Source organism: Pinus tabuliformis, chromosome 9 (assembly GCF_031772625.1).
Source record: "Pinus tabuliformis cultivar Carrire ecotype Pingquan chromosome 9, CPIR1, whole genome shotgun sequence".
NCBI classification, from domain to species: domain Eukaryota; kingdom Viridiplantae; phylum Streptophyta; class Pinopsida; order Pinales; family Pinaceae; genus Pinus; species Pinus tabuliformis.
Genome location: NC_142307.1, coordinates 1,346,028,376 through 1,346,053,483, shown reverse-complemented (window position 1 = coordinate 1,346,053,483; position 25,108 = coordinate 1,346,028,376). Strand labels below are relative to the sequence as shown.

At 39.7% G+C, this 25,108-nt stretch overlaps 1 protein-coding gene across 1 annotated transcript; it reads right to left on the bottom strand.

Annotated features, from left to right (window-relative positions):
* Positions 1–241: 241 nt before the first annotated feature.
* Positions 242–24,826, bottom strand: LOC149153495 (2-oxoglutarate (2OG) and Fe(II)-dependent oxygenase superfamily protein). Its single transcript, XM_089439796.1, has 7 exons — positions 24,229–24,826; positions 2,187–2,360; positions 1,970–2,062; positions 1,776–1,844; positions 1,440–1,646; positions 1,204–1,329; positions 242–794 (listed from the first exon to the last, which is right to left on the bottom strand). Exons 1-7 carry the CDS (start codon positions 24,535–24,537, stop codon positions 597–599), a joined length of 1,176 nt encoding a protein of 391 aa, XP_089295922.1. The 5' UTR covers positions 24,538–24,826; the 3' UTR covers positions 242–596.
* Positions 24,827–25,108: the final 282 nt, after the last annotated feature.

Here is a 25,108-nt window from a genome sequence, read left to right as displayed (position 1 = left end):
GCTTGAGGGCTATTGGATATACTCGTGTTACAGTGGCAACTAAAAGGTTTGATCCGGCTCAGATTACTCCAATGAATTACCAATTCACCAAGAAAAAATATACTACTTATCATTTTACTCATACCTGCATACTTGAGTCTTTTCGAACATGGATTTTTATTTTTGCATACATTATCTGCCTGATCACTATTTACTAAGTTTGGCACAGAGGCTTTTATTAGTTGATTGGATTAAACAGCAGTTAAAGGCATTACACAGATTTTTCAATTATCAAGTTTTCACTGGTAAAACTACCAAGGCTACATATTGGCACCCTTTAGATGAGAACATCATTCACGTTTACAGTTCTCTGGTTTACACATTTTGTGCTTGAGAAATTAGTCATGCCGTCAAAGACTCAAATGTACCAAATATATCAGAATATTTACACACAATGACTGTAAGCTGAACCCATGTACTTGATTCTTTATCGCAGCAAAGTAGAACAGAATACAAATAGAACTGAAATTTCACACTGTAGAGACCAATTATAATCTTCAGAGGCTATTCTGATTTTCTTCTAGTTGAAAAGAACCATCAACACTTCTGGTATAATATTATCCCACTGTTTGTTGCTCACAGTTCCCATTTTCTAGATTTAAGATGCCATCTTGCTTCCCCTTCAAATTTATGGCTGCAAGTTCTAGCTCCACAAAATCCCCAGCACATATGGGAGGATAGTTTTGTGCAAGAGGTGACTTTGCAAAGTGGCCAAGTGGTTGTAATATTGCATCAGAAGCAATGTGTCCAAAAACCTGCAATTAAAGACAAATAAAATTAGTTAACGATATTGCAAGATATAAATCATTGTTAAAAATTTCACAGAAATCAATTTACAAAAGGGAGAATGGGTTGAATTTCATATTCAATTATGAATCATAATTCTTATCACCCTTAGCAAGAATGCATGCTTACAAATAGAGAATTTCCTGGAACTTTGCAGTGACGAAGACAAAGTATACAACTGGCAGTCAATTCACATGTAGCTATGAAAATGGAAATCCATAGAGTCTGGCTTGAATTAGTTGTATAAATGTAATGCACTTGTAAAGACTGGTGAATTCAGTTCATTTCTAGTTTGAGTATCTCAAATATAAAGATCACATTCTCCAATGGTTTTAATAGCTAAAGTAACAACTTAATAATGCTTATCACTGCACTCACAGTGGAAGAAACCCTCCATAAGCTCTTTCCAGCCTGCCTTGACGCTTCAATAGCTGCAAGAGTTCTTTTAGTGACAACAACTTCATGCATTCCAGCTTGGCAATCACCCCCTGTAAGCCACTCAAGCTGCTTTGCAGCAAATGCAGACCAAATCAATATGTTAGCCCTGTAATCCAGATTCTCAATAAGCCTCAAATTGATATATTTGTAAATAGTGAAATGTTGAATCCTACTACCTGTTTGCCAGCTTGGATCAACAGGCAGCCAATGGGGACACGGACTTCAACTTTTTGACCATTTCTCAACCAAATGTAGAGTCCAGGGAATCTACTGCGACCATGGATAGTCAGAAAGTTAAGATCATAATGGTAACCTGCAAATACAGTCCCTTCTTTTCCATGCCTTGAAAGATCACTCCCTGTAGGAGCGAGCAAGTGAGGTCCCTGCCATCATCAGCAAGAAAATTAAAGGGAAACAATTGGTGGTAATAATGCCCAAAATTATTGCAGATTAATAGAGGTCCAATAACTTGAAAAGTTAAACTGGGATATGTCCTGGAAAAATTTAAATACCTGTTGCATCAGTGAAGTAAATGAATCTTTTGAAAGCCCAAACCCAATACCTGCCATCTCTTCCACAACCTACCCAGATAACTGAATAAATATACTGGAAAGGGGGCCAGTAATAATGTAACAAATTGTTTTTAAAAATTAACAGAAAAGACAACTACTATGAGAATAAATAAGAAATCATATATCTAGATCACCTCGACAGTAGATATCATCATAGAACCCCATCCATCCATAGTATCCGCCCACTCTGGGAACCCTTCTGGCACTACAGGATCAGAGTTTAACTCCTGGCAATGAAGGATAATATAGGAGACCATGAAGAGTATGATTCAGTTCTAAAGTCTAGGAATATTTGCTAAACAAGGAAACAAAGACTGAACACCAAAATAAAGATGGCATCCCATATCAGACCTTAAAACGTGTCTCCAGTGGTCGAGGGCCCACTCTCCACATGTATCTCCATTTAGGATCAGCACCAACAGGAATATGAGGTCGATATTCCTCTGGAAAATCTTGGATTTTCATTTGCATATCATTGTCTACTGCATCTCTAGGCAACTCAACTCCTTCTGGTGTCACTCCTACCTGCTCTCCCATAGATCCAAGAAAAGATAAATTATAATGTATCAAATCCCATCACCATTCTACCTCAGTTTATGGTACATTTGAAAATATTTACAAACATACATTGTAAACTTAATTTACAGTCTCAACTCTCAACTATGATGATTGAAGAATGAGATTATATACACACAACATAATATGCACTTATTATCTAAGGATTGGCTCCTGTGCAAACATTGTTTTGGCCCAGTACAACAATTAAGGAATTCAGAAACATTGCAGATGTGAACTATAGCTACATTCATTACAAACAAAATACAACACATATGAACAAACATAAAATATTAAGTGCATATCAAATCAAGCATTCGACATAAGATAAAGAAACACACTGTAGTGCTAATATACATTATACAAAGCAATGCCAAGATGATCACTGGATATATTCATGACTCTTACATAACCCTGGAATGAGTTTTTAAATTTGAAAAATTTCCTCATATTTATTGCACTTGCGCTCCTGTTCGGCTGGGTTACAAATCAGGAAGCATTGGCATCATGACTCTAGCATTAGAAATTCCCTGCATAGTAACCGGGTTATAGTATATACCAGCGCTATTTGAATATTGCAAATTAGCATTCTAAAGTATTTAGAGTTCTTTGTTCTATAATCAATTTCTATGAATATGGCATAATTCACTACACTTCAAAATACTCTGACACTCTTCAGGCCTGGAAACTACACATACATGATAGAGTTTCACAACAGAAGAAAATTCAAGATCACAAAAACAGATTACCACGCAACGAAAGTCAAAAGTGAATATTAAGTGGTCATAGAAATGATCCTAGTGCAGTGCTTGGGTCACAAGAAAGAAAAAGATTACACTGAATCAGAATTACATGTGAAATTATGAAAAAAGTGATTTTGGTATTTCGATTCAACCTGGGCAACACACCAGTTCAAGGAAATCATTGCTTCAACACATTGCACAGACAAACCAAGTTGAGATTTCCAACTCAACCTTGGCAAGATTTTCAACTCAACCACAGCTAGTACAGTCCCCAGATTATGAACTCAATCATTATTCAATTCCAATAAATGAATGGAACCCAACTCCACTAGGGCAATATCCCAGTTCAAGGTATACACTGCAGACAAACATAAAGTTCAGGTACAAAAAATCACACTGATTCAAAGGGAATAGCCAATCCTAGAACTCCCAGTTTCCTTTTTTCTCTTAAGTGACAAGATGGAAGAGTATCTATTCTGCTAAAATTATCCACGATTTGCACCTGACCCCCACTGCACTGCTGAGAGTAGGGGGAGCTGCCCTTCCCTATATTGGAATCCCTGTTGATTTCGCTACAAGCTGTCATCCTCGCCAATGAACCAGCACAACATTGGTGGCCCCCAATTTCCTTGGTACCACTATAAATATATGTTCAACTTGCATGCATGTTGACTCCATCTTGCTTTCTGAAAAAGCAAAAAAACATAACTTCTGGTTGCACTAAGAGAATATGATGTCACGCAAGTATATTGTGACTGTACGAGAGTTAAAAATTATGCAAAGTGATACACATGACTTTCATTTGTCCATTTAACCAGAAGACTGGACTGTGATCTGTTTCTTTACTGTAGCACTGGTCATTCACAAGAATGTACACTGGGTGGAGCAGGGATGATTCCTGCACTTTATCCCTGCCATTGCACCAGCTGTCCATTCCATCATGCATGTAATTTCGGTTATATTTTGACATGTATATTATCCTAGATTAAAGTAAAGACAAATTAGGAAGTAGATCCCCCTGCTGTTGGATTGTGCAATGCGCTCACAACATGAGCGCTCAGTTTTCTGAGTTGAGGAACTAAGAAAGAGGCATATTACCCCTGACTAGGGATCAAAATTGGACTTTATTCACTAGTACCATTCAAAGAGCAGACTTGCATACTTCAGTAGAAACCCTATACATTTACACAGAACTGCAAAAGAAATTACTGGTTGTCCTTTCATCGGGCTGGTCCCCGCTGGCCATGCCTTTTCACCAATAGGGCGACATGGATTTAATTTCCCCCTAAAGAAGCCAATAATGCTCTGAATACTGTTTCCAGTTCAGATGCTATAAGTGTGTCTGCTGGCATTCAACAATATGGTGCTGCCAAAACACCGTGGCAAGTTTACCACAAAGGTATTATGTGGGGTAATGGAATTATGAATCCATTGGGCCAAAGAAGCACTGAGCTCCATTGCCCCGCATGGGTTGAATTCCCAAGCCCTTCCTTGTTAGGATTTCCAAACTGACTGAGTATTTGATTGGCCACAAACCTGAGAGATTTTATAACTCTCAGCCACAGAGGGGACTCTGCCTTGAGCTCCATCTGCCGAAAGATATCAAGGGTATGTCCTGATATGGGTTAAGAGTAAGATGTTACACCAACCAGTGCGGTATATCAATTTTCCCAACACTTGTGTTAGCCCCTTTGTTTTGACTGGAGACGCAGTTGCATCAGCTTAGCCGACAGCAGAATCCAGGTTGTGCCGGCTAGAATAAGGACAACTGTCAAGAATAAAGAGAAACAGGATTCACAGCAACCGAGGCCAGGATATCAGGTTGTGATCCCAAGTTTTGAGAAACAACATGGTGGGAGACTACAGGATGCTGGAGATGCATGAGCCAGGCAGCTAGTGGATAACATTGATTGCACTAGCAATGAGCCAATAGCATGGATGAACCTTCCTGCCTAAGGGCACAGCTATTTATATATAGAGGTGTGTTGAAAACAGTAGTGAGAAAGGTCCTTCTTTGCTTTGTGCCTTAGTCAAAGAGACCAAGAAGCCGTTTTCCTTAGCATGCATGCGTTCCTAAAACTTAGGACGAGTTCCTAAAATTTGGGACAAATTCCTAAAAATCAGTGCGAATTCCTGTAAGTTCATGAAGCAGTTTGACTGATATGCAGGAGTGGAAGGCTCAGTTGTTGTCTTCTAGTGCAAGTTATTTTTGGGAAAAGACAAACGAGTGAGCCTCAAGTTCTAAATTGAGGCAGGACGAGTTGCATGAGTTAGTTAACTCATCAATCACTAGTTTGAGTTCCAAAAATAGAACTTGCCAGAATTAGCCTATTCGAATTGCTTATAAGGAGATCAAAAGGCACAATTGTATTCATTGTTTTGTGAGCACGAGTTGGTGAGACAAGGCAATAGAGAGCACAGGTTTGTATGTGTGAGAGCTTGTGAGAGGAAGGGTGTGCAAGAGAAGCTTGTGCACAGATTGGTAGAGGCTATTTTCCCTTGGGAATTGCGCTAGGAATTAGGAGGTAATTCCTAGTTAATAGGAGCAGCCTATGCACATAGATTGAGGAGGAATGCACTAGGAAATAGGGCTCCAGGAGTGCGCAAAGAATAAGGGAAGCAGATCAGGGGTCTTGCAAGGGGTGTTTCAAGCTTAGGACAAGCAGAGAAAACCAAATTGGTTTCCAGTGAAACAAAGTTGTATTGTAAGAGATCTGATGTTCATTCTTCTATCAATCAAAGGGCTTTTCCCAGTTGGGTTCCCTAGAAAAAATTGTGTTTTTGATATTGTGTGACTGCACTATTTCTGTTCCTATTCCGCTACAAACAAGTAGAGAAACTTTGTGTCTTAATGAAAAGAAACTAATTTTCAGACTGTTCATTACAGCAGTTGCAAAATTTCAAGGAAATTCTACATGGTATCAAAGCAGAGAACCGAATCAAAACCAGCACTAGTTGAGGCAAGCATCATAGGAGAAGAACTTTTGAAGCAGTCACAGCCTCTAGGAGCCTTATCTCAAGTGAGAAGGAGCCAAGTTTTCTTGTGCCTTTCTGTGATTTGGTACGGGCCGAGTTTGAGGGTAGTTCGTGGCTGTGCTTGAAAGCAGTTCTGTGTTTTTTTGTGTGTGTAATTCTCTGTGTATCAGGCCAAGATTTTCTGTGTGCCTTAGAAGGAGAGTTGAGCCCCTGTAGTCTCAGTATTGGAGGTCTGGAAGGCCTAACAGGTGGCTGGAACATTCCTTTAGGACAACATATGAAGGGAGCTTGTAAAGAGAGAGTTACACAGGTTTTTATGGAGGTTTAAAGGCCGAGTTGTGTTAAGATATTCCAACACATAGGAAATAGTTAAGTATAACTTGGTCTAGTGTAGAGTTAGGTAAAGTGTGTTTCTTTACTATGTACTTTTGTAACTTACAATCCAACGGTCACGATATGTTCTAGACATGAAGTGATCCAACAGTTCATTCTCTCCTCGGTATTACCGACACTTGATCCGTGGCTTAGCACCCGATTGGTCCATGATCTCTATTTAAAAAGCATGGAGGGTCATTTGTAGGTTAACCATTCATAAAAAAAGCTTATGTAAGTTTTCATTCTTTTATTAATAAATTGTCTGAAGTGGCCGCGTTGGCTCAAGCCGTGGATTGTTTCCCTCTTTGAGGGCTTTAACCACGTCAAGAATACTGGGGTATTGATCTGTGATCTGTTTGTGAGCGATGTCCTTTGGTGTTCTATCTGAGGAACTTACCCTGTAAATTCCTACATGGTATCAGAGCTATTTGAGGGCCGCATCCATTGGTGATCCAAATCTGAAACCTATAGAACTGCATCCGACTATCGTTTCCTAGAACTATTGTTTCTGACTGCTTTCGAGCCGAGGGGACTGCTCTATTGCGTTAGGAGCATCTGTTCCAGTGAGAACCCCTTTCATTTGACGCGAAAAGGTTTTCGGCAACCCTAGCTACGTCATTTTTAAGATCTTGAGGTATACAATGTTTATTTGCAGTTTTGAGTTATTTTCTCTCTATTTATTTCGGTTTATTTAGCTCTCTGTTTTCTATTACTGGATCTATACCTTTCATTTTTGCATATGCTCTTTGCCCCGCGACTTTGTGCGATTTGGGCAAATCAGAAATAGAAAGGAATGATTTTTCTCATGCGTATGCTCTTTTCTGCCGCGCCTTAGTGTGATCTCGGAAAATCAGAAACATCAAGGAAAATATTTAGTTTTCGGCTAAAGCTAACTTCAAGCCGTAAGTTTTTTTTTTTTGTATGTTCGCGTTGAGTTTTGTGTTTTTTGTTTTGTAATCAAAAAAAGAGCTTTCTCAAGTAAGCACGCACCCCAAAGCTTCAATGACTAAAAAAAAAAACCCCTTCCTCTTTTCCAAAAATTACTAACCTTTTAACCTAGCTCACTTGGTCCAAAGTTACTTTATGAGAATAGAGGTATTGGGTTCAAATCTTTCCTTTTGTTGAGTTATTTTTTCAAAAAGCACATGTAACTTGTGTTTTAAAGTTACTTTATGTAAAAGTGTTCTCACCCATTAGAAAAAGTGAGGCACTTATAATTCTAAAGTCTCTTTATCTTTTATTTAAGTTACAATTTAGTGGGTAGCTCATAAAGTACCATTGTAAAAGTGACTTTCACTTATTTATAAAAGTGAGTCACATAATTTTTTTTTAAAAGTGAGCTAATTAGATTTATGTTTGGAAAGGGGGGAGATTTTTTTTAAATATAACATTATCATTCATTTCCGCACATTCACGCACTTCGTCGGCATCTTCAACAACTTTTCTTCAAAAAGCCATAACTTCTTCATCCGGAAGCCGTTTTCAAAGCCGTCTTTTTTAATCAGTCTAATTTTTCGAAATCTTTCCATTGGAACACTTAGTTTCAACATCTACAGCTTCAGTTTATGTTAAAATGGAAAGTCAATGCCAAGTTATTCTTGACAGCACCAACTACTTCCAATGGTGGTCCTACATTGTGGATTTACTTAGAAGTAAAGGTCTTTACAGAATAGCCTCAGGCCAAGAAACCAAACCTCAAGATGAAGATAAGGCAGCCAAATGGGAAAATATGCAAGATCAAGCACGTGGGTTGATAGGAATGTCTATTTCTCCAGACCTTAGATTCCATATCGCAGAACTTGATACTCCTAATGAAGCAATGAAACAACTCACTAAAGTTTTTGGAATTAAAAATGAAATTAGAGCCCATCAACTCGAAAATGAGTTGCTTACATTGGACCCCAATAATTTTTCTTCCATTGAAGATTTTTTGTCCAAGTTCAAAACCCTTAGACTTCTCTTGGAAGGCATTAAGGTTAAGAAAGAAGATGGTAGCCTTATCTATTCCATTCTTACTAAGTTAGAACCAGCGTACTCTGTGTTTGTTTCCACCTTCCATTCTACAAGAGAAGCCTTCATTTCTCAAGGACAAGACTACAAGTCCCCTTCCTTTGATGCCTTTTGTGATTCTTTAATAAGAGAACAAGAAAAACTCTTACATCTTGGTCTTCTTAATCTTGGAAACTCTTCTAAAAAAGCCTTAGCGGCTCAACAACAACCAAATTCAAAGAATCCTAAGAAGCCGTATACTAAAAAGAATGGTCCTAAACCAAACAAGGGTCCTAAGCAATTTCAGTCTCAAAATGAAGAATCATTTCAACAAAATGATAAGGCAAATAAAAACAAAGGGAAGAAGACTGATAGACATTGCCACTTTTGTAATCGAGATGGCCACTTAAAATCCAAATGCTTTAAAAATATGGAAGACTTGGAAGCAGCAATGAAGAAGCATAACATCCATTTGGAGCACTCTTTAACTTCAACTTCATCTTCAAGAATAGCACTTACTGCATGTGGTTGTCAAGCATCTCGGTCTGGCTATGCACTATATGTATCTTCTTCTTCTCATTCTCATGAGTGGCTCATTGATTCTGGAGCTTCTTATCACATGGCCACAAACAAAGCCATGTTTTCTTCTTTAAATGATTGTAACACCAAAAATATATATGTTGGTGATGATAGATCTCTTAGTGTTGTAGGGACTAGAACTGTTCATATGGACAATGGTCAATTTAATGATGTATTATGTGTTCCAACCTTATCCTGCAACCTTCTATCTGTATATCAGGTAACTCATTCAAGTGAAGGTAAAATCATTGAATTTTCACCTCACAATGTTGTAATTAAGGACCTAAGAGATCCTAGACAGATTTTAGCTACTGGCATTGCTGATGATTCTACAAGGTTGTATAAGTTTAACAACTTTGGGTCATCAAATCTTGCCTCGGTATTTGTTGCTCATAACGATGAAGTGAGCAAACTTTGGCATGAGCGATTTGGTCACTTAAACTATCGCTCCCTTCAGAATCTATGTAAAGAAACTATGGTGACAGGTCTTCCAATGGTATCTTGCAGAGATGGTGTTTGTTCCGGATGTGTACTCGGAAAACATCATCGGGATAGTTTTGAAAAACATGCCTCTTGGCACACCTCAGCCCCTTTACAGCTTGTGCATAGTGATTTATGTGGTCCACTTCCAGTTGTTTCATTCTCTGGCTACAAGTATTTCTTAACTTTCATTGATGATTTCTCCAAACGCACTTGGGTATACTTCTTAAAACTCAAGAGTGAAGTATTTAACATGTTCTTGGCCTTTAAGGCCTTTGTTGAAAAACAATTTGGACATCAAATTCCTAAGCTAAGATTTGATAATGGCGGAGAATATGTTAACAACAAATTCATCAACTTTTGCACTGAGAATGGAATTCAAATGCAACATATTGTTCCATATACTCCACAACAAAATGGTGTAGCTGAAAGGAAAAATCGCACCTTAAAGGAAATGGCTAATTGTATACTTCAATCTAAAAGACTTAGTCTTAGTTTTTGGGCAGAAGCAATTAATTGTGCAAATTACATAGTAAATCGCACTCCTACTAAGGTTTTAAAGAATATCACTCCAGAAGAAGCATGGACCTCAATTAAACCAGATGTAAGTCACTTTCGTGTTTTTGGAAGTGAAGCATGGACCCATATTCCAGATGAGAAACATAAAGCTTTACAACCTAAGAGTGAAAAATGTATTTTTGTTGGATATTCTGAAGATGTCAAAGGATGTAGACTTATTCCACTTAAGGCCAAAAAAGTTATCATTAGAAGAGATGTAAAGATTGCTGAAAATATATCGGCTTACAAGCCTAGTTCGGCGAATGTGCCACCTCTCTCTATCCCGTCTACTTCTGAAAATATTTCTTCTTCAAATGATGACAGCGAGTATGACAATCCTCCCCCACCTTCTCAGGATCCTCCTTCAGCTCCTCGGCTTCCAAAATGGGTCTGTGCTACTAGGGATGCAGCAAGTGCTCTTGCCAGTGATCCTATAGATCAGCGTCGTACACGTTCTCAGTTCGATAAGGCCTCTTCTTTACTGGCTCAAGCTTCAACGAATTATGATCCTGACACCTTTGCAGAAGCTTCAGGCCATCCAGATTGGGACGTAGCTATGAATGAAGAATATCGTTCATTATTGGCAAATGATACATGGGATCTTGTTCCTCTTCCAAAGGGATGAAAACTTGTTAGATGCAAATGGGTTTACAAAACCAAGTATGGCCCAGATGGAAAAGTTGATAAACATAAAGCTCGTCTTGTTGCTAAGGGTTTTTCACAAGTTGAAGGCATTGACTATACTGAAACCTTCTCCCCTGTTGCCAAAATGAACTCTATTCGCCTTGTTCTTTCCCTTGTTGCCTCTTTCAAATGGGAAGTCCATCAAATGGATGTTAAATCTACCTTCTTGCATGGAGACTTGCATGAAGAAATCTATATGGAACAACCTACTGGCTTTATACAAATAGACTCCGGCCTTGTATGTTGGCTTAAGAAATCCCTTTATGTTCTCAAACAAGCCCCTTGAGCTTGGTATGCCAAAATGGATAGCTTTCTTTTATAAACTGGCTTTTCTAGGTGTCATTCTGACAACACTATCTACACCAAGAAAGTGGACAAGTCTCTTATCATTCTTGTTCTTTATGTTGATGATCTTATCCTTACTGGTAGTGATCCCACCCTTATAAACCATGTGAAGTCCAGCCTTAAAAGGAAGTTTGAAATGACAGACCTAGGACACTTGCATTATTTTCTTGGTCTTCAAGTCTTGCAATCCAAGGAAGGTATTTCCCTTTCCCAGTCCAAGTATGCATGTGATCTTCTACGCCATTTTTACATGGAATACTGTAAGCCAGCCCCTTCTCCCTTTCACTCTGGAGCCAAACTTTCAGTCACTTGTAATTCCCCTGAAGTTGATGATACCTTGTACCGTCAACTTATAGGAAAACTTTTGTATCTGACCCCTACTCATCCTGACCGTTCCTTTGTTGTTGGCCTTATTGCTCGGTTTATGCAAAACCCACATGAAAGTCATTGCAAAGAAAATAAAAGAATACTTCGTTATGTTCGAGGTACAGTTCAGTTTGGGATTCATTACAATGCAGAAGCATCTCCTCTATTAGTTGGTTTCACTAATTCTGATTGGGTTGGTGACCCTGATGATTGGAAGTCTACTGCAGGTTATGTGTTCACTCTTGGTTCAGGACCTATTACATGGGCTTGCAAGAAACAAAGTGCCATTTCTCTTTCTTTAGCAGAAGCAGAGTATCGTGGTGTCGTAGAAGCTAATAAGGAGGCCCTGTGGCTTCGTCAGATCCTGTCAGAGTTTGGCTTTCAGCAGCAACATCCGACTACACTTTGGTGTGATAATCAAAGTGCCATTCAACTATGCAAAGATCCATTCCAACGTCAGCGCAGTAAACACATTGAACTGCACATGCACTTCATCAAAATGCTCATTCATGACCATGTTCTTGAAGTGCAATATTGTTCAACAGATGATCAAGTTGCAGACATCTTTACAAAGGCTCTCACAGAGGCGAAGTTTACTAAACTTCAATTTATGGTTAGAGTTCAGGAAGTTGTCACTAAGGGGGGATAGGCTCTAGTGCCTCCTTCCTTCTCCTATTGTGTCATATTTGTACATCCTTCAATCCTATCCCAAATTGTTCTTAGGGGGGATGTTAGGATATTCCGACACATAGGAAATAATTAAGTATAACTTGGTCTAGTGTAGAGTTAGGTAAAGTGTGTTTCTTTACTATGTACTTTTGTAACTTACAATCCGACGGTCACAATATGTTCTAGACATGAAGTGATCCGACAGTTCATTCTCTCCTCGGTATTACCGACACTTGATCTATGGCTTAACACCCGATTGGTCCATGATCTCTATTTAAAGAGCATGGAGGGTCATTTGTAGGTTAACCATTCATGAGAGAAGCTTATGTAAATTTTCATTCTTTTATTAATAAATTGCCTGAAGTGGCCGCGTTGGCTCAAGCCATGGACTGTTTCCCTCTTTGAGGGTTTTAACCACGTCAAGAATACTGGTGTATTGATCTGTGATCTGTTTGTGAGCGATGTCCTCTGATGTTTTGTCTGAGGAACTTACCCTATAAATTCCTACAAGTTGTGGAGGACTATTGCACTGTGTTTAGGTGCACTAATCAGAGGCCAAGGAATCTCAGAGGAATGCCCAAAATTGTGACCTAAAAAGTGAAGAAGAAGTCTGCTAGTTGAGGTGTGTTTTGTGTTCTTCAGTGATTGATGCATTGCTAGGTTGTGCAGGGTTGTTCTACAGTTTGTTTGGGCAACAGTTGATTGACAACTTAAGAGCAGATTGGAGGGCTGCTATAAGGTGTCTATTCAGCCCTAAGTTTAGTCCTTATGAAAGACTACAAGACTAATAGGAGAGGCAGAGTTATTTGAGCCCTAAGTGCAGCTTCTTGTGAAGGACTACAAGGTTGTTAGTGGGCAGGGGTTGGAGAGCTCTCTGGGGAAGCAAGATGGTATACCAAGGATTGAGAGCAGACCACTGTTTAGAGGGAGCCTCTAACTTTGTCCCTTGAAAAGGAAGGATCACGATAGTGTTGGAAGATAATGGGGTGGGAGAATTCATCACGCAAACAATAGTGCCACCTCAAGATACCCAGCAATTAGCCCAGCATAATAAAAATTATATCAAGGCAAGGAGGATTATTCAAGAAGGGGTCAAAGATCATATAGTACCTCGTATCCAGCAAAAGAAGACAGCATATGCGATGTTCGATGCCATCTTAAAACTATATCAAAGTACCAGTGATACTAGGAAGCTTGTTCTTAAGGAGAAGCTCAAGAGTATCTAGATGAGCAAGGATGAGCCCATCGTCACATATTTGTCAAGGTTCACTCAAGTACGAGATGAACTGGGTGGTGTGGGTATGGTTGTATCTGATCGCGACCTTGTGACTTTTGCCTTACTTGGACTTCGCAAGTCTTGGAAAGGGTTCCAGGATGTTGTTAGTGGGAGAGAGAACTTTCGAAATTGGGAAAGGTTTTCGACTAACTGCATACTGGAAGAGATCTGAAGGGGGACAATAGAAGGGAGATCAATTATGATAGTGGATGAGGAAAACCTTGCCCTGGTAGGCAAGGCCAAGGGCAAGAACAGCCAAGGAGAGGTCGAGTCCAGTCAGAAGGGCAAGAAGAAGGATCTAAGCAAGATCAAGTGTTTCCATTGCCATGAGCTTGAACACTATGCCACTAAGTGTCCTAAGCGGAAGGAATCTAGTAAGGATTATGCAGTTGCATCAACAGAGGTAGATGCATTTTCCGCCCAGTTCGAGAAAGATTTCTCATTGATTGCTTGCATGTCAAGCTCAACAAATAGCAGTATCTGGTATATTGATTTAGGAGCGTCCTTCCACATGACTGAGAACAAGAAGAGTTTCAGCCACTTAAAGGAGAAGGACATGCAATTTCAGATTGAGCTAGGAGATGATGGTCAGTATGCAGCTAGAGGAGTTGTAACTGTCAATTTTCAAAGGGAGTCAAGTAATCCTCTTTATCTCAGAGATGTTCTCTATGTTCCAGGATTGAGGCGAAATTTTGTTTTGGTAGCTACCCTTGAGGACAAGGGATATGATGTCATCTTCAGCAGAGGCAAGGCATACTTCCAACACTTAACTTCTAGATGTAAGGAGCAGATAGGTGTGAGGGTGAAGAATCCCTACAAGTTGCAGGTAGAGAAAGGTGCAGCCTTGAACAACAAGGCAAGGAAAGGTAAAAGTAGAGAAGTGGTGGTTGAACGAGAGCAAGATAAAACTCTCAAAATGGAGCTTCAACCACTATCTCAGTTTCAGTCTAAGCTAGTTGGCAATTCGGCTGACTAGCTGGATAATGAGGAGCATCGCCCAAGGGGAGTGTAGGCAGCCACTCAGTCAAAGACTCGCAGTATAGGGAGAGTTCGAGCCAAGTGGGCAAAGGATTTGTTTACGAGAGATCAAGATCGAGTTGGATCTTCCAATATCACTTCCAACTAGAGGAAGCAGCCACAGAGGTACACAGGGTACATGGCACTTATGACTAAAGTGATGAACTCGCAGAACATGTTAGGAAAGAACAAGTCTTCAGATAAGCTTCTGCAGAGTAAAGCAGGGAAATCTTCTAGTTCAGAGGGAGCAGTTGCAACAGCGAAGAACGTGGTAGTGTTGGAAACAGATCCAGGTGGACGACTTTCTTCCAGAAGCACCTTCCTCACTAAGAGGGAGTGTTGAAAATAGTAACGAGAAATGTCCTTCTCTGACTTGTGCCTTAGTTAAAGAGACCAAGAAGCAGTTTTCCTTAGCATGCACGAGTTCTTAAAAGGTGGAACAAGTTCCTAAAATTTTGGACGAATTCCTAAAAATCAAGGCAAATTCCTACAAGTCAAGATAGTTAATGAAGCGTTTTGACTGATATGCAAGAGTGGAAAGCTCAGTTGTTGTCTTATAGTGCGAGTTATTTTTGGGAAAAGGCAAACAAGTGAGCCTCAAGTTCTAAATTGAGGCAAGACGAGTTGCATGAGTTAATTAACTCATCAATCACTAGTTTGAGTTCCAAAAATAGAACTTGCCAGAATTAGCTTATTCTAATTGATTATAAGGAGATCAAAAGGCGTGATTGTATTCATTGTTTTGTGAGCACGAGTTGGTGAGACAAGGCAATAGAGAGCATAGGTTTGTGTGTGCGTGTGAGAGCTTGTGAGAGGAAGAGTGTGCAAGAGAAGCTTGTACACAGATTGGTAGAGGCTATTTTCCCTTCGGAATTGCACTAGGAATCAGGAGGTAATTCCTAGTTAATAGTAGCAGCCTATGTGCATAGATTGAAGAGGGATGTGCTAGGAAATAGGGCTCCGGTAGTACACAAAGAATAAGGGAAGCAGATCAGGGGTCTTGCAAGAGGTGTTTCAAGCTTAGGACAATCAGAGAAAAGCGGATTGGTTTCCAGTGAAACAAAGTTGTATTGTAAGAGATCTGATGCTCATTCTTCTATCAATAAAACTCTTAATCAAGCAGAGATGGTTTTTCCCAGTTGGGTTCCCTATAAAAAATGTATTTTTGATATTGTGTGACTGTGTTATTTCTCTTCCTATTCCACTGTGAACAAGTAGAGAAATTCTGTCTTAATGAAAAGAAACTAGTTTTCAGATTGTTCAATAGAGCAGTTGCAGAATTTCAAGGAAATTCTATAACGTGTTGGTCCTTGGACCATTTTGAGTTGGATTTTAGGCTGGAATGTGAGGGGTGGGTTGATAGTGAATATTAAGTCTGGTATCCAATACCTTTTGTGAATATATGTTTCTCTTTGATGCAATAATAAACATGTGGTGATCTTCTGGATATTAGTGAATATTACTGGAATGAACCCACCGTTTTAAATACTTTTTATGGTGTTATCAGAGTATTCTGATGATGTGTTCTGTCAAGTTTTATACTCTTCTACTTCTCGGCCATACCACCTCTGTAGCTGTCTTTTCTTCATGCATAGGCCATACATCTTCAAATCTGACCATACACCTTCAGAGCTGACCACACAGTGTATTGCTGGAGTGGCTTCAGTGATTGAAAGGGAGAAAGAGTGATTTGTTATCCAGGAAAGGCAGAAATAGAGCAGGCTGTGCTGCTGTAGATGTACCCTCTTTTCACAGGTCATACACTACAGTTTGAGGTGATTTTCTTGACGATACAGCTGCTGATCCAAAGTAGCCTGCACAGTCACCTTGTAAGCTCTGATCAAAGGAATGAAAAGCTGACTTGGAGGAACGCTATCTATCTGTTTTATTTCTTCTGTTGTTCATTTTTCAACTATTTGTGTGATTAATGCAATGTTCAGAAATTTAATTTTCTGTTGTTAAATAAATTCAGTGTGAGAACATTGGAACAGCAGTCACCTACGCTTGAAAAATTTACATGATATCAAAGCTATTTCACTAATTGAAATGAATGAAAGAACATCAGATAGAGGATTTCATTATTTTTTTCGGGACTAATTTTTCAGATCTAGGAGTTGTGCATTAGATCTCAGAGATGGCCTCAGCTAGCCTAAGTTTCGAGAATAGATTGGATGGAGCCTCAAATTTCCTGTCCTGGTAAGTGAGAGTTACACTTTTATTGGAAGAGAATGACCTCTAGGATATTCTCGGTGTAGGTCGCGGTGACCTCTATCTCTTCCCCATGAAAGTAGAAATGAAAGGCAAGGAGAGCACTCTCCACCATGTTGAAGATCGTAACTTTGGTTTTATCCTAGTTGATTATCAATTGTTAAAGGTCACAAACACTGGATATGACATTGATTTGTCTCTACAAGCCCTCTAAGAAGGAGACCAAAAGAATCAAATCATCAGCAAAAAGGAGCAAAGATATCAAAGCATATTATAGAAGACACACATCATCACCCTCAATATGCTCAAAAAAGGAGGACCCCAACTCCTTGATAGATCCCAAAAAGAGACAGCAAGAAGGGTCACCCTTGTCTAACCCCAATGATACTTTGGATGAAGTCAGAATGATCGTGTGCTATGCAAAGTCACCCAGTGACTAACTCATTGACTCTCACTATAGCAATGAAAAGGGTCTCTAAAATGTCAATGCTACAAGGCCTCTCTTAGTGTCAAAAACCTTCTGGGAACCTGTGAAACATATAAGACATTAAAAGAGCAATGCCAAGCCTCCTCAAGAATAGCCCTGACTCCCTGCGCATGAAAACACGGTCCATTGTCCAGTACCTTGGGCGAAATCTTGTCTAACCTCTAGCTCTAAGTCACCTGCTCTCCAACTCATCCGGAAGGGGTAGATGGAAAGCTCTAGCATATAGATTGGTGAACATGTGCCCCACCACGAGTGTCTAATAATTGTTGAAATTTAAACTAGTCCCCAATTTAAAGATCAACTGAATGGCATGTCAATACCATCAATGGGAGAAGTCAAAGCAGACAACATTATTAAACAAATAAGAAATGTGGGAATCAAGAAGGTGTATACCGTGTTTGAGGAACTCGACTTGGAAGCCTTCCACATTAACTACCCTGCTAGTGCATATAATTTCAACTGCTCTCTAGATGTATCTACAGGGAGAGGTGATGAGGTTAGGGGCTTTATAGACGACAATATGGGAGAACATAAAATGGAGATCAAAGTCTGAGAGGAGGGTGCAATCTCTGGGAAAAGGTTGCATTGTAACATTTTTGAGGAATGGCAAAGGGCAGCATAGAGCGCACATCTTCTCTATGAGAGAAGAACCCACGTGCAGGTGGTGTATAAAATTGATGTTCACAATTGGGAAGAAAATCACTGACGCACTCATTGCAACATATGTAGACAACTTCATGAAGATATATGTTATTGTTGTATACGTTCCATTGCAAATATGGTAGAAATGTAAATAAAAGGAGACATATGGGAGAACATAAAATGGGGATCAATGTAGAAATTCCTCTATGGATCAGCTAACTCTAATACCATGTAAAAATTCTCAATGTAGATCACCTGATAATGCAATGTAACTAAAGCAAAATACTTGATCTACTTCTACTATCAAACTTTGTGGAAGCTTAATCAATTTGAGCAAGATCAATCGGAACACAAATAACAGAGAAGAAGAAATCATACACATGAAACACAAAAGAATACTCTGGGGAAAGCCTCAGCTAAAAAACCTCGCTATATGTATTATCATACAAGTGGAAATATCTCAGGATTATACACAAAGCTTTAGCTCTCAAGCTATCCAGCTCTCAGTACAATCCCTCACTGCTGCTCATAGACAGAAGAGACAACACATATGCCTTCCTTCAGTCCTCCAAGCCTCCTATTTCCTTGCACAATTTCTCCTAGGTCCTCCAGCTGCACCCTGTGTGATTCTCACCTCACACACAACACTGACCTCTGAAATAACTGCGCAATCCTGAAGGAGTTAATTCCTTTTGCATGAATGAGTTTCTTTTATAGGAAAATTCCTCCAACTGATAGTACAATGTCCCTGTCTCTAATCTCAACTGGGTCTTTCTCTGAACTGACATGAATTGTTTATTTATGAGAGAATATTTAGTTATCTAGAGAACACTAGTTGCATGCATGCATGCATTAACTGACTGAACTCATAATTAGTCCCTCCAACTGTTTGGAACTAATTTAACTGGACTTAACTCAGTTAACTGAGCTAACTAATTACAACTCAAATACAACTCATCCTTATCTCCTTAATTAAGGGATAACTTCCTCAATCAAAAGGACAATTGTTGCATGTCTTCACAAAGATTTCATGTTTGATTTTCTCCAACTAATTAACTCAAGATGAATTAATTAATTATTTTTCAAACAGCTAATGAGACTAAATTCGAATTTTAATTCTCAATTTTGATTCAAGGACAAATCAAAATTGGAATATATTCCGAAATGCTATTTATAGCAATGCTATTTTTAGCATTTCTATTTTTTTGCTATTTCCAACAGAGTTGGAGTATATCTTGAAATGCTATTTATAGAAATGTTATTTTTAGCATTTCTATTTTTAGCATTTCTTGTTGCTATTTTCAACACTCCCTCTCAACAAGAAAGGCATTCAACTCAAACCCGATCTTGAACCTTGGGAATGTTCTGCATGCAACACTTCCCTCAAGTGTTGTTGCTCCAGCAACTCCAGAAACACAAAAAATATCTAACCTAAATCAGAATGATGCCTCTGTCATCAAAGTCTCTGACTGCTATTGCCTCTGTCGACTGAAAACTCTGCACCTCTGTGCTCTTTAGTATCTGACTGCTCTAGCCTCTGTCACTTTGATATTTGACTGCATTAATCCCACTGATTCCTCCTGTTGCATCTGTGCTACTGCTGGTCCTATCTCCCAGCATGCATCTGCACTGCACCTCCTCTCATCATGTTGTATCGTGCTGCCCACTGTTGCACTACAACTCAGTTACTGATAAGTAAGTAATTGATCTCCCAACTGACCTCCCTGTTGGGCTAGAAACACCCTCTGATGCTGAAGCTCCCTCTGCCGCTCCATCCGCATCTGTCTCTACCCACTCAGCCAGTCCTGCTACTCCTCGTCGGGGCTCCCGTAGCAAGGTCTAATCAAAGAGGTTGGGTACCTCAAGGATCTTGCCCCTATTTCAGCCTTCTTGGGACTATCACTTCACATCGCCCCACCTCCCACCTAGAGGTATGGCTGCATGTGATCCCTCTGCCCACTTGGCTCGAAATTTCCCCCTACTGGAGGTCTCTGCATGAGTGGATGCCTCCACTCGATCTCCTCTCGGCTTCTCCAGTTGTGGCTACTCCACAACCTCCTGAAACTGCTTCACCAATTGTGGCTCCTCCACAATTGTCTGAGACTTCTTCTGAGGCTGCATGTTGAGAGGTAATGCACTCTCCCTCTCAACCACCGAGTCTCCAACATGTGCCTTGCTCCTCAAAGCTTTGCATGCATCTTGAACCTCAAGAACATACAGGTTCTTGACTCGTGAACCGATCTGTTTCACCTGTCTCGTGGTAATGCGTCTAAGGAAAACCTTTCCTTTACTGAAGACAACATCGTAGCCTTTGTCCTCCAACATCGCGATTGATACCAAGTTTTTCTTCAGCCCTGGCACATACTTCACATCTGACAAGGTAATGAGAGCTCCATGCTCCCTTTGAAAAGCAATCGTGCCCACTCCTGAAACACTATATTTTTCATCATTACCCATCTCTATGCGCATCTGGAGATCTTTCTCCTTCAAGGTACTGAACAAACTCTTATCGTCGGTCATGTGGAATGAGGCTCCACTGTCAAGAAACCAACAACAACTCATCATCGATGAAACCATGCATGCGATGAGGGTAAAATCCAATTCGAACTGAAAGGCCAATGCCTCACCTTCAGATCCTTCTGAGAATCCCTTCAATGGACAATTAGTTGCATAATGGCCCACCTCATGACAATTAAAGCATCGCACTTTAGATTTGTCAATCTTCTTCCCACCATGGGAAGAACTCGATTTGGAATGAGAATCCTTCTCCTTCCCTTTCCTTGCCTTACTGGCTAAGGCTAGATTTTCTTCATCCTCCTTGGATGAAGAACCATCTCTGGTGCTCCTCTTGATCTCCTCCTACATCAGATCCGACCACAGTCGTTCCCAATCTAGCAGTTTCTCTCTTCCATTCACTAAGTCCTGGTAGCTATGCCAGCTCTTAGGAAGACCGAGGAGAGCAAGACTCACCATGTCATCATCGGTTGTCGTGATTCCTACACTTCCAAGCTCATCTCTGCAGGTGGTGAGCTTGTTCAGATATGTAGAGATCGTGTCGCCCTTTTCACACTTGATTTTCCGAAGCTTGTCTTCAGCGCCAGCTTCCTCTGGTCGCTGTTGTTCTGATATAGATCCTTCAATGTCTTCCACATTGAAAACGGTGTCTCCTTCCCATGGAGACTCGAGACAATATGGTCTCGAACTCCCTCTAGAAGAATCCTCCTCACTCTCACCACACATTTCTTCCATTCCACCAATTCTTGGGCATTAGCTATTGCTAGCTTGGGGACTTCTTGATCAATGAAGTCCTTCAAACCGTTGTCCTCTGATACCGCTTCCATGCGATCCTTCCAAGCTATGTAATTTGAGCTGCCATCCAGGGCATACTCGAGTCTCAAGCCATTGAACGCCATTGGTGAACTTTGAGATGTGATAAGAAATCGATTTTGCACCTACAATCAAGAACTTCAAACTTCGAACTTCTCCCTTCTTTGTATATTGTTCTCCGCTTTGATCACCTTTGCTTTGATACCATGTAGAAATTCCTCTATGGATCAGCTAGCTCTGGTACCATGTAGAAATTCTTAATGTAGATCACTTGATAATGCAATGTAACTAAAGCAAAATACTTGATCTACTTCTACTATCAAACTTTGAGGAAGCTTAATCAATTTGAGCAAGATCAATCGAAACACATATAACAGAGAAAAAGAAATCATACACATGAAACATAGAAGAATACTCTGGGGAAAGCCTCAGCTAAAAAACCCCGCTATCTGTATTATCATACAAGTGGAAATATCTCAGAATTACACAAAGATTTAGCTCTCAAGCTAGCCAGCTCTCAGTACAATCCCTCACTGCTGCTCATAGACAGAATAGACAACACATATGCCTTCCTTCAGTCCTCCAAGCCTCCTATTTCCTTGCATAGTTTCTCCTGGGTCCTCCGGCTGCAACCTGTGTGATTCTCACCTCACACACAACACTGACCTCTAAAATAACTATGCAATCCTGAAAGAGTTAATTCCTTCTGCATGGATGAGTTTCCTTTATAGGAAAATTCCTTCAACTGATAGTACAATGTCCCTGTCTTTAATCTCAACTAGGTCTTTCTCTGAACTGACATGCATTGGTCATTTATGAGAGAATATTTAGTTATCTGGAGAACACTAGTTGCATGCATGCATGCATTAACTAACTGAACTCACAATTAGTTCCTACAACTGTTTGGAACTAATTTAACTAGACTTAACTCAGTTAACTGAGCTAACTAATTACAACTCAAATACAACTCATCCTTTTCTCCTTAATTAAGGGATAACTTCCTCAATCAAAAGGATAACTGTTGCATGTTTTCACAAAGACTTCATGTTTGATTTTCTCCAACTAATTAACTCAAGATGAATTAATTAATTATTTTTCAAACAGCTAGAGAGACTAAATTCAAATTTTAATTCTCAATTTTGATTCAATGACAAATCAAAATTGGAATATATCCTTAAATGCTATTTATAGCAATGCTATTTTTAGCATTTCTATTTTTTGCTATTTCCAACAAAGTTGGAGTATATCCTGAAATGATATTTATAGCAATGCTATTTTTAGCATTTCTATTTTTAGCATTTCTTGTTGCTATTTTCAACAATCAATGTCTGAGGGGAGGGTGCACTCTCTGGGGAAAAGGGTGCACTGTAACATTTTCGGAGAATAGCAAAGGGCGGCATAGAGCTCACAACTTCTCTACGAGAGAAGAACTAACATGCCGTTGTTGCCTGCAATGGATGCCTACAGCTGGGAAGAAAATCACTCCTACACACTGATTACCACATATGTAGACAACTTCATGAAGGTAACTGTTGTTACTGCTATATATATTCCATTGCTAATATGGTAAAAATGTAAATAAGACCCTTGGAAGAATTAATTTCCATGGTTGTTACAATTTGCTACTTGTTTTATATATGTGAATTGTAAATGGGTAGCAATGGAATTTGGTAGTGGGCTGTCAAAAACCCCATCTGGAAGTTTCACGCAGAGATATTTTGTGATTAGAAGCTCTGCTGGCCAGGAAAGTAAGATGAGTATGTGACAGACCAAGGCCAAGGCAATCCAAAGGATTTATACATTCTTCTTCCCTCTGCTAGCAGTATGTTCTGAATTTCTTTCTTAGACAAGGAACAAGAAATTGAGTATTTCGGACTTTATTATATCTGTTTTTGCTATATTTCGGCCCAAGTTTTGCAGACAAAAGGAGCCATGGACACTTGTGCATGTTATTTTTTTGATACTACAAAAACATTTTACCAGCCAAAAAACACAGGAGGAAGCAATTCAGCTCAGACTGAAAATTTGGAAAATATAGGTCTAAAATCCAAATGCGAAATTGTAATTTGTCAGGCCCCCCTGCAGCTTCCTAACAACTCTCCAACTACTTCCGCCTGATCCAAGCAATCATAGCGATGTGATACAATACCACACCGCAAAGTAGAAGCAGTTCAGGAAAGTGGGAGCTGTAGCAGCACCATAGCTGGCCTTACAGCCCTCCTCCATGACCCTTCACAAAGAAGTTCCCAAGCATTGCCCTGCCCATCTCAGAAAATGAGAAACAACCTGCAAATGATGACTGGGAATTGAACTACCTTGAATGAATGACAAGGATGACCGTCCTCCAACTAGATCCCAACAGCTTTCCGAATGGTTTTCTTGGACTCATGTTATTGTTTTGTTTTGGACCTTGGTAGAAGTATCTTATAACCCTTTTTTATTATTTGCAAGTGAAATTTTTTAGGACAGTTAATTTACACACCACCCAGCTACTTTTTAATGAAAACTCCAAATTGTAGACAATTTTAGGACAGTTAAATTACACACCACCCAGCTAGTAGTGAAACATTTTCTAACCTCTGAGAGAGGCAGAGGGGTCTTCCCATACCATATCATTGATTGATTCGGCATATAAGCCTGGATTAAATAAAAGTTCAACTCAAATACTACAACTTCGAAAGTATGAGACAAAACATTTAGCAGAAAAGCTACTTTTTAAGCATGGCTGCAGACATTGCAGAATTAGTTTGGAATAAATGACCGCTTGGTTAAAGCAAAGAATTTGGAAACTAAAATTTTGAAATGGTAATTGCAAGAGTACTGAATTGTAAAATTGAATTACAAGAAAAAAAAACAGTTTTATTTATTCTAAAAATGAAACAGAAAATCAGAGTGTTGCCCTGTCATTCGGAATATAAATTTGATCTCAAAGATATCTCGATTAAGTAAATTTTTAAAAAATAACGATGTTGATAAAACTGAAAATCCTTAAAAAACTAAATTAGGTATTTTCAACACCATTCTGACTCTGAACTGAACTACTAATATAAACAAATAAACAAAATCAAGAGTGGAAAATATGCAAATTGAGGAAACCATAAATCGTAAGAAAAATACCTGATAATGAAGCTGTGGGCGCTCCTGTTGGCGCTTGAAGTCAGCTGGTTTTTCAAAATACGTTTCCATCATGTCCAGAAACCTGTCGTTAACCTCCGCTGGGCACCTCGGATCTCTGACCACCAATGCCCCTGTTTGTTTCAGAGACTCAGCCACTTGCTCACATAAACTCTTCAAATCCGGACAATCCTCGAGTTCGCCATTTGGGTTACAGGCAGGCTCGATTGGGTCACATTTGGAGTCAGACCCACATCCAAATCTGCCCGTGAATTTCAAGTATGGCTCCAAATCAATCACAGGGACCTCCATTTTCTCAAACACCCAATAAGGATGTGGTGGCTTTGGACGTTTCTTTATAATAGCCCTGGTCCTTGGCTGGGTTTCCGATATGCAAACAAAGTTTACAAGCCTCTGATTCTTCTTCCCTCTGGTCGCTGTGGAGGCCTTCGCTCTCTAATGCTGCCAGAGGGCGGGAAATGATGAAAATTGGCCCGTACTAAGCGTCAGCTGGGTCTTCTCTTATACTGATTGCGGGAACTCTGTCCCAGTGGGGTGGAAGGGAGTGGTTCCAAAGCGGTGGGCCCGTATCGTTCCCCGCCCCTGGTATCTGATTCACTAACTAAAGTAATATTGAACATTAGAGACAAGTCAATGGTTTTGGTCTGATAGTGAAAGGCGATGTTCCTGGTATCTAATTCACTAACTAAAATAATATTGAACATTGGAGACAAGTCAATGGTTCTCGTCTGATAGTGAGAGGCCATGGAGTTCCAGCACGTTACATATGGTATTTTTGATGGTCTAGATTTACACAAAATTTAAGAGAGGAGATGTTCTGCAAAGAGGTGAGGGGAGTTTATCATCTAACAGTCAATTAACA

Coding starts and splice junctions, on each gene's coding strand:
- LOC149153495 (XM_089439796.1), bottom strand. CDS start 24,537: ATGGAGGTCCCTGTGATTGATTTGGAGCCATACTTGAAATTCACGGGC. Junction 2,361..24,228: donor GCCCACAGCTTCATTATCAG/GTATTTTTCTTA, acceptor ATGGGAGAGCAG/GTAGGAGTGACACCAGAAGG. Junction 1,845..1,969: donor TGATGATATCTACTGTCGAG/GTGATCTAGATA, acceptor TTATCTGGGTAG/GTTGTGGAAGAGATGGCAGG.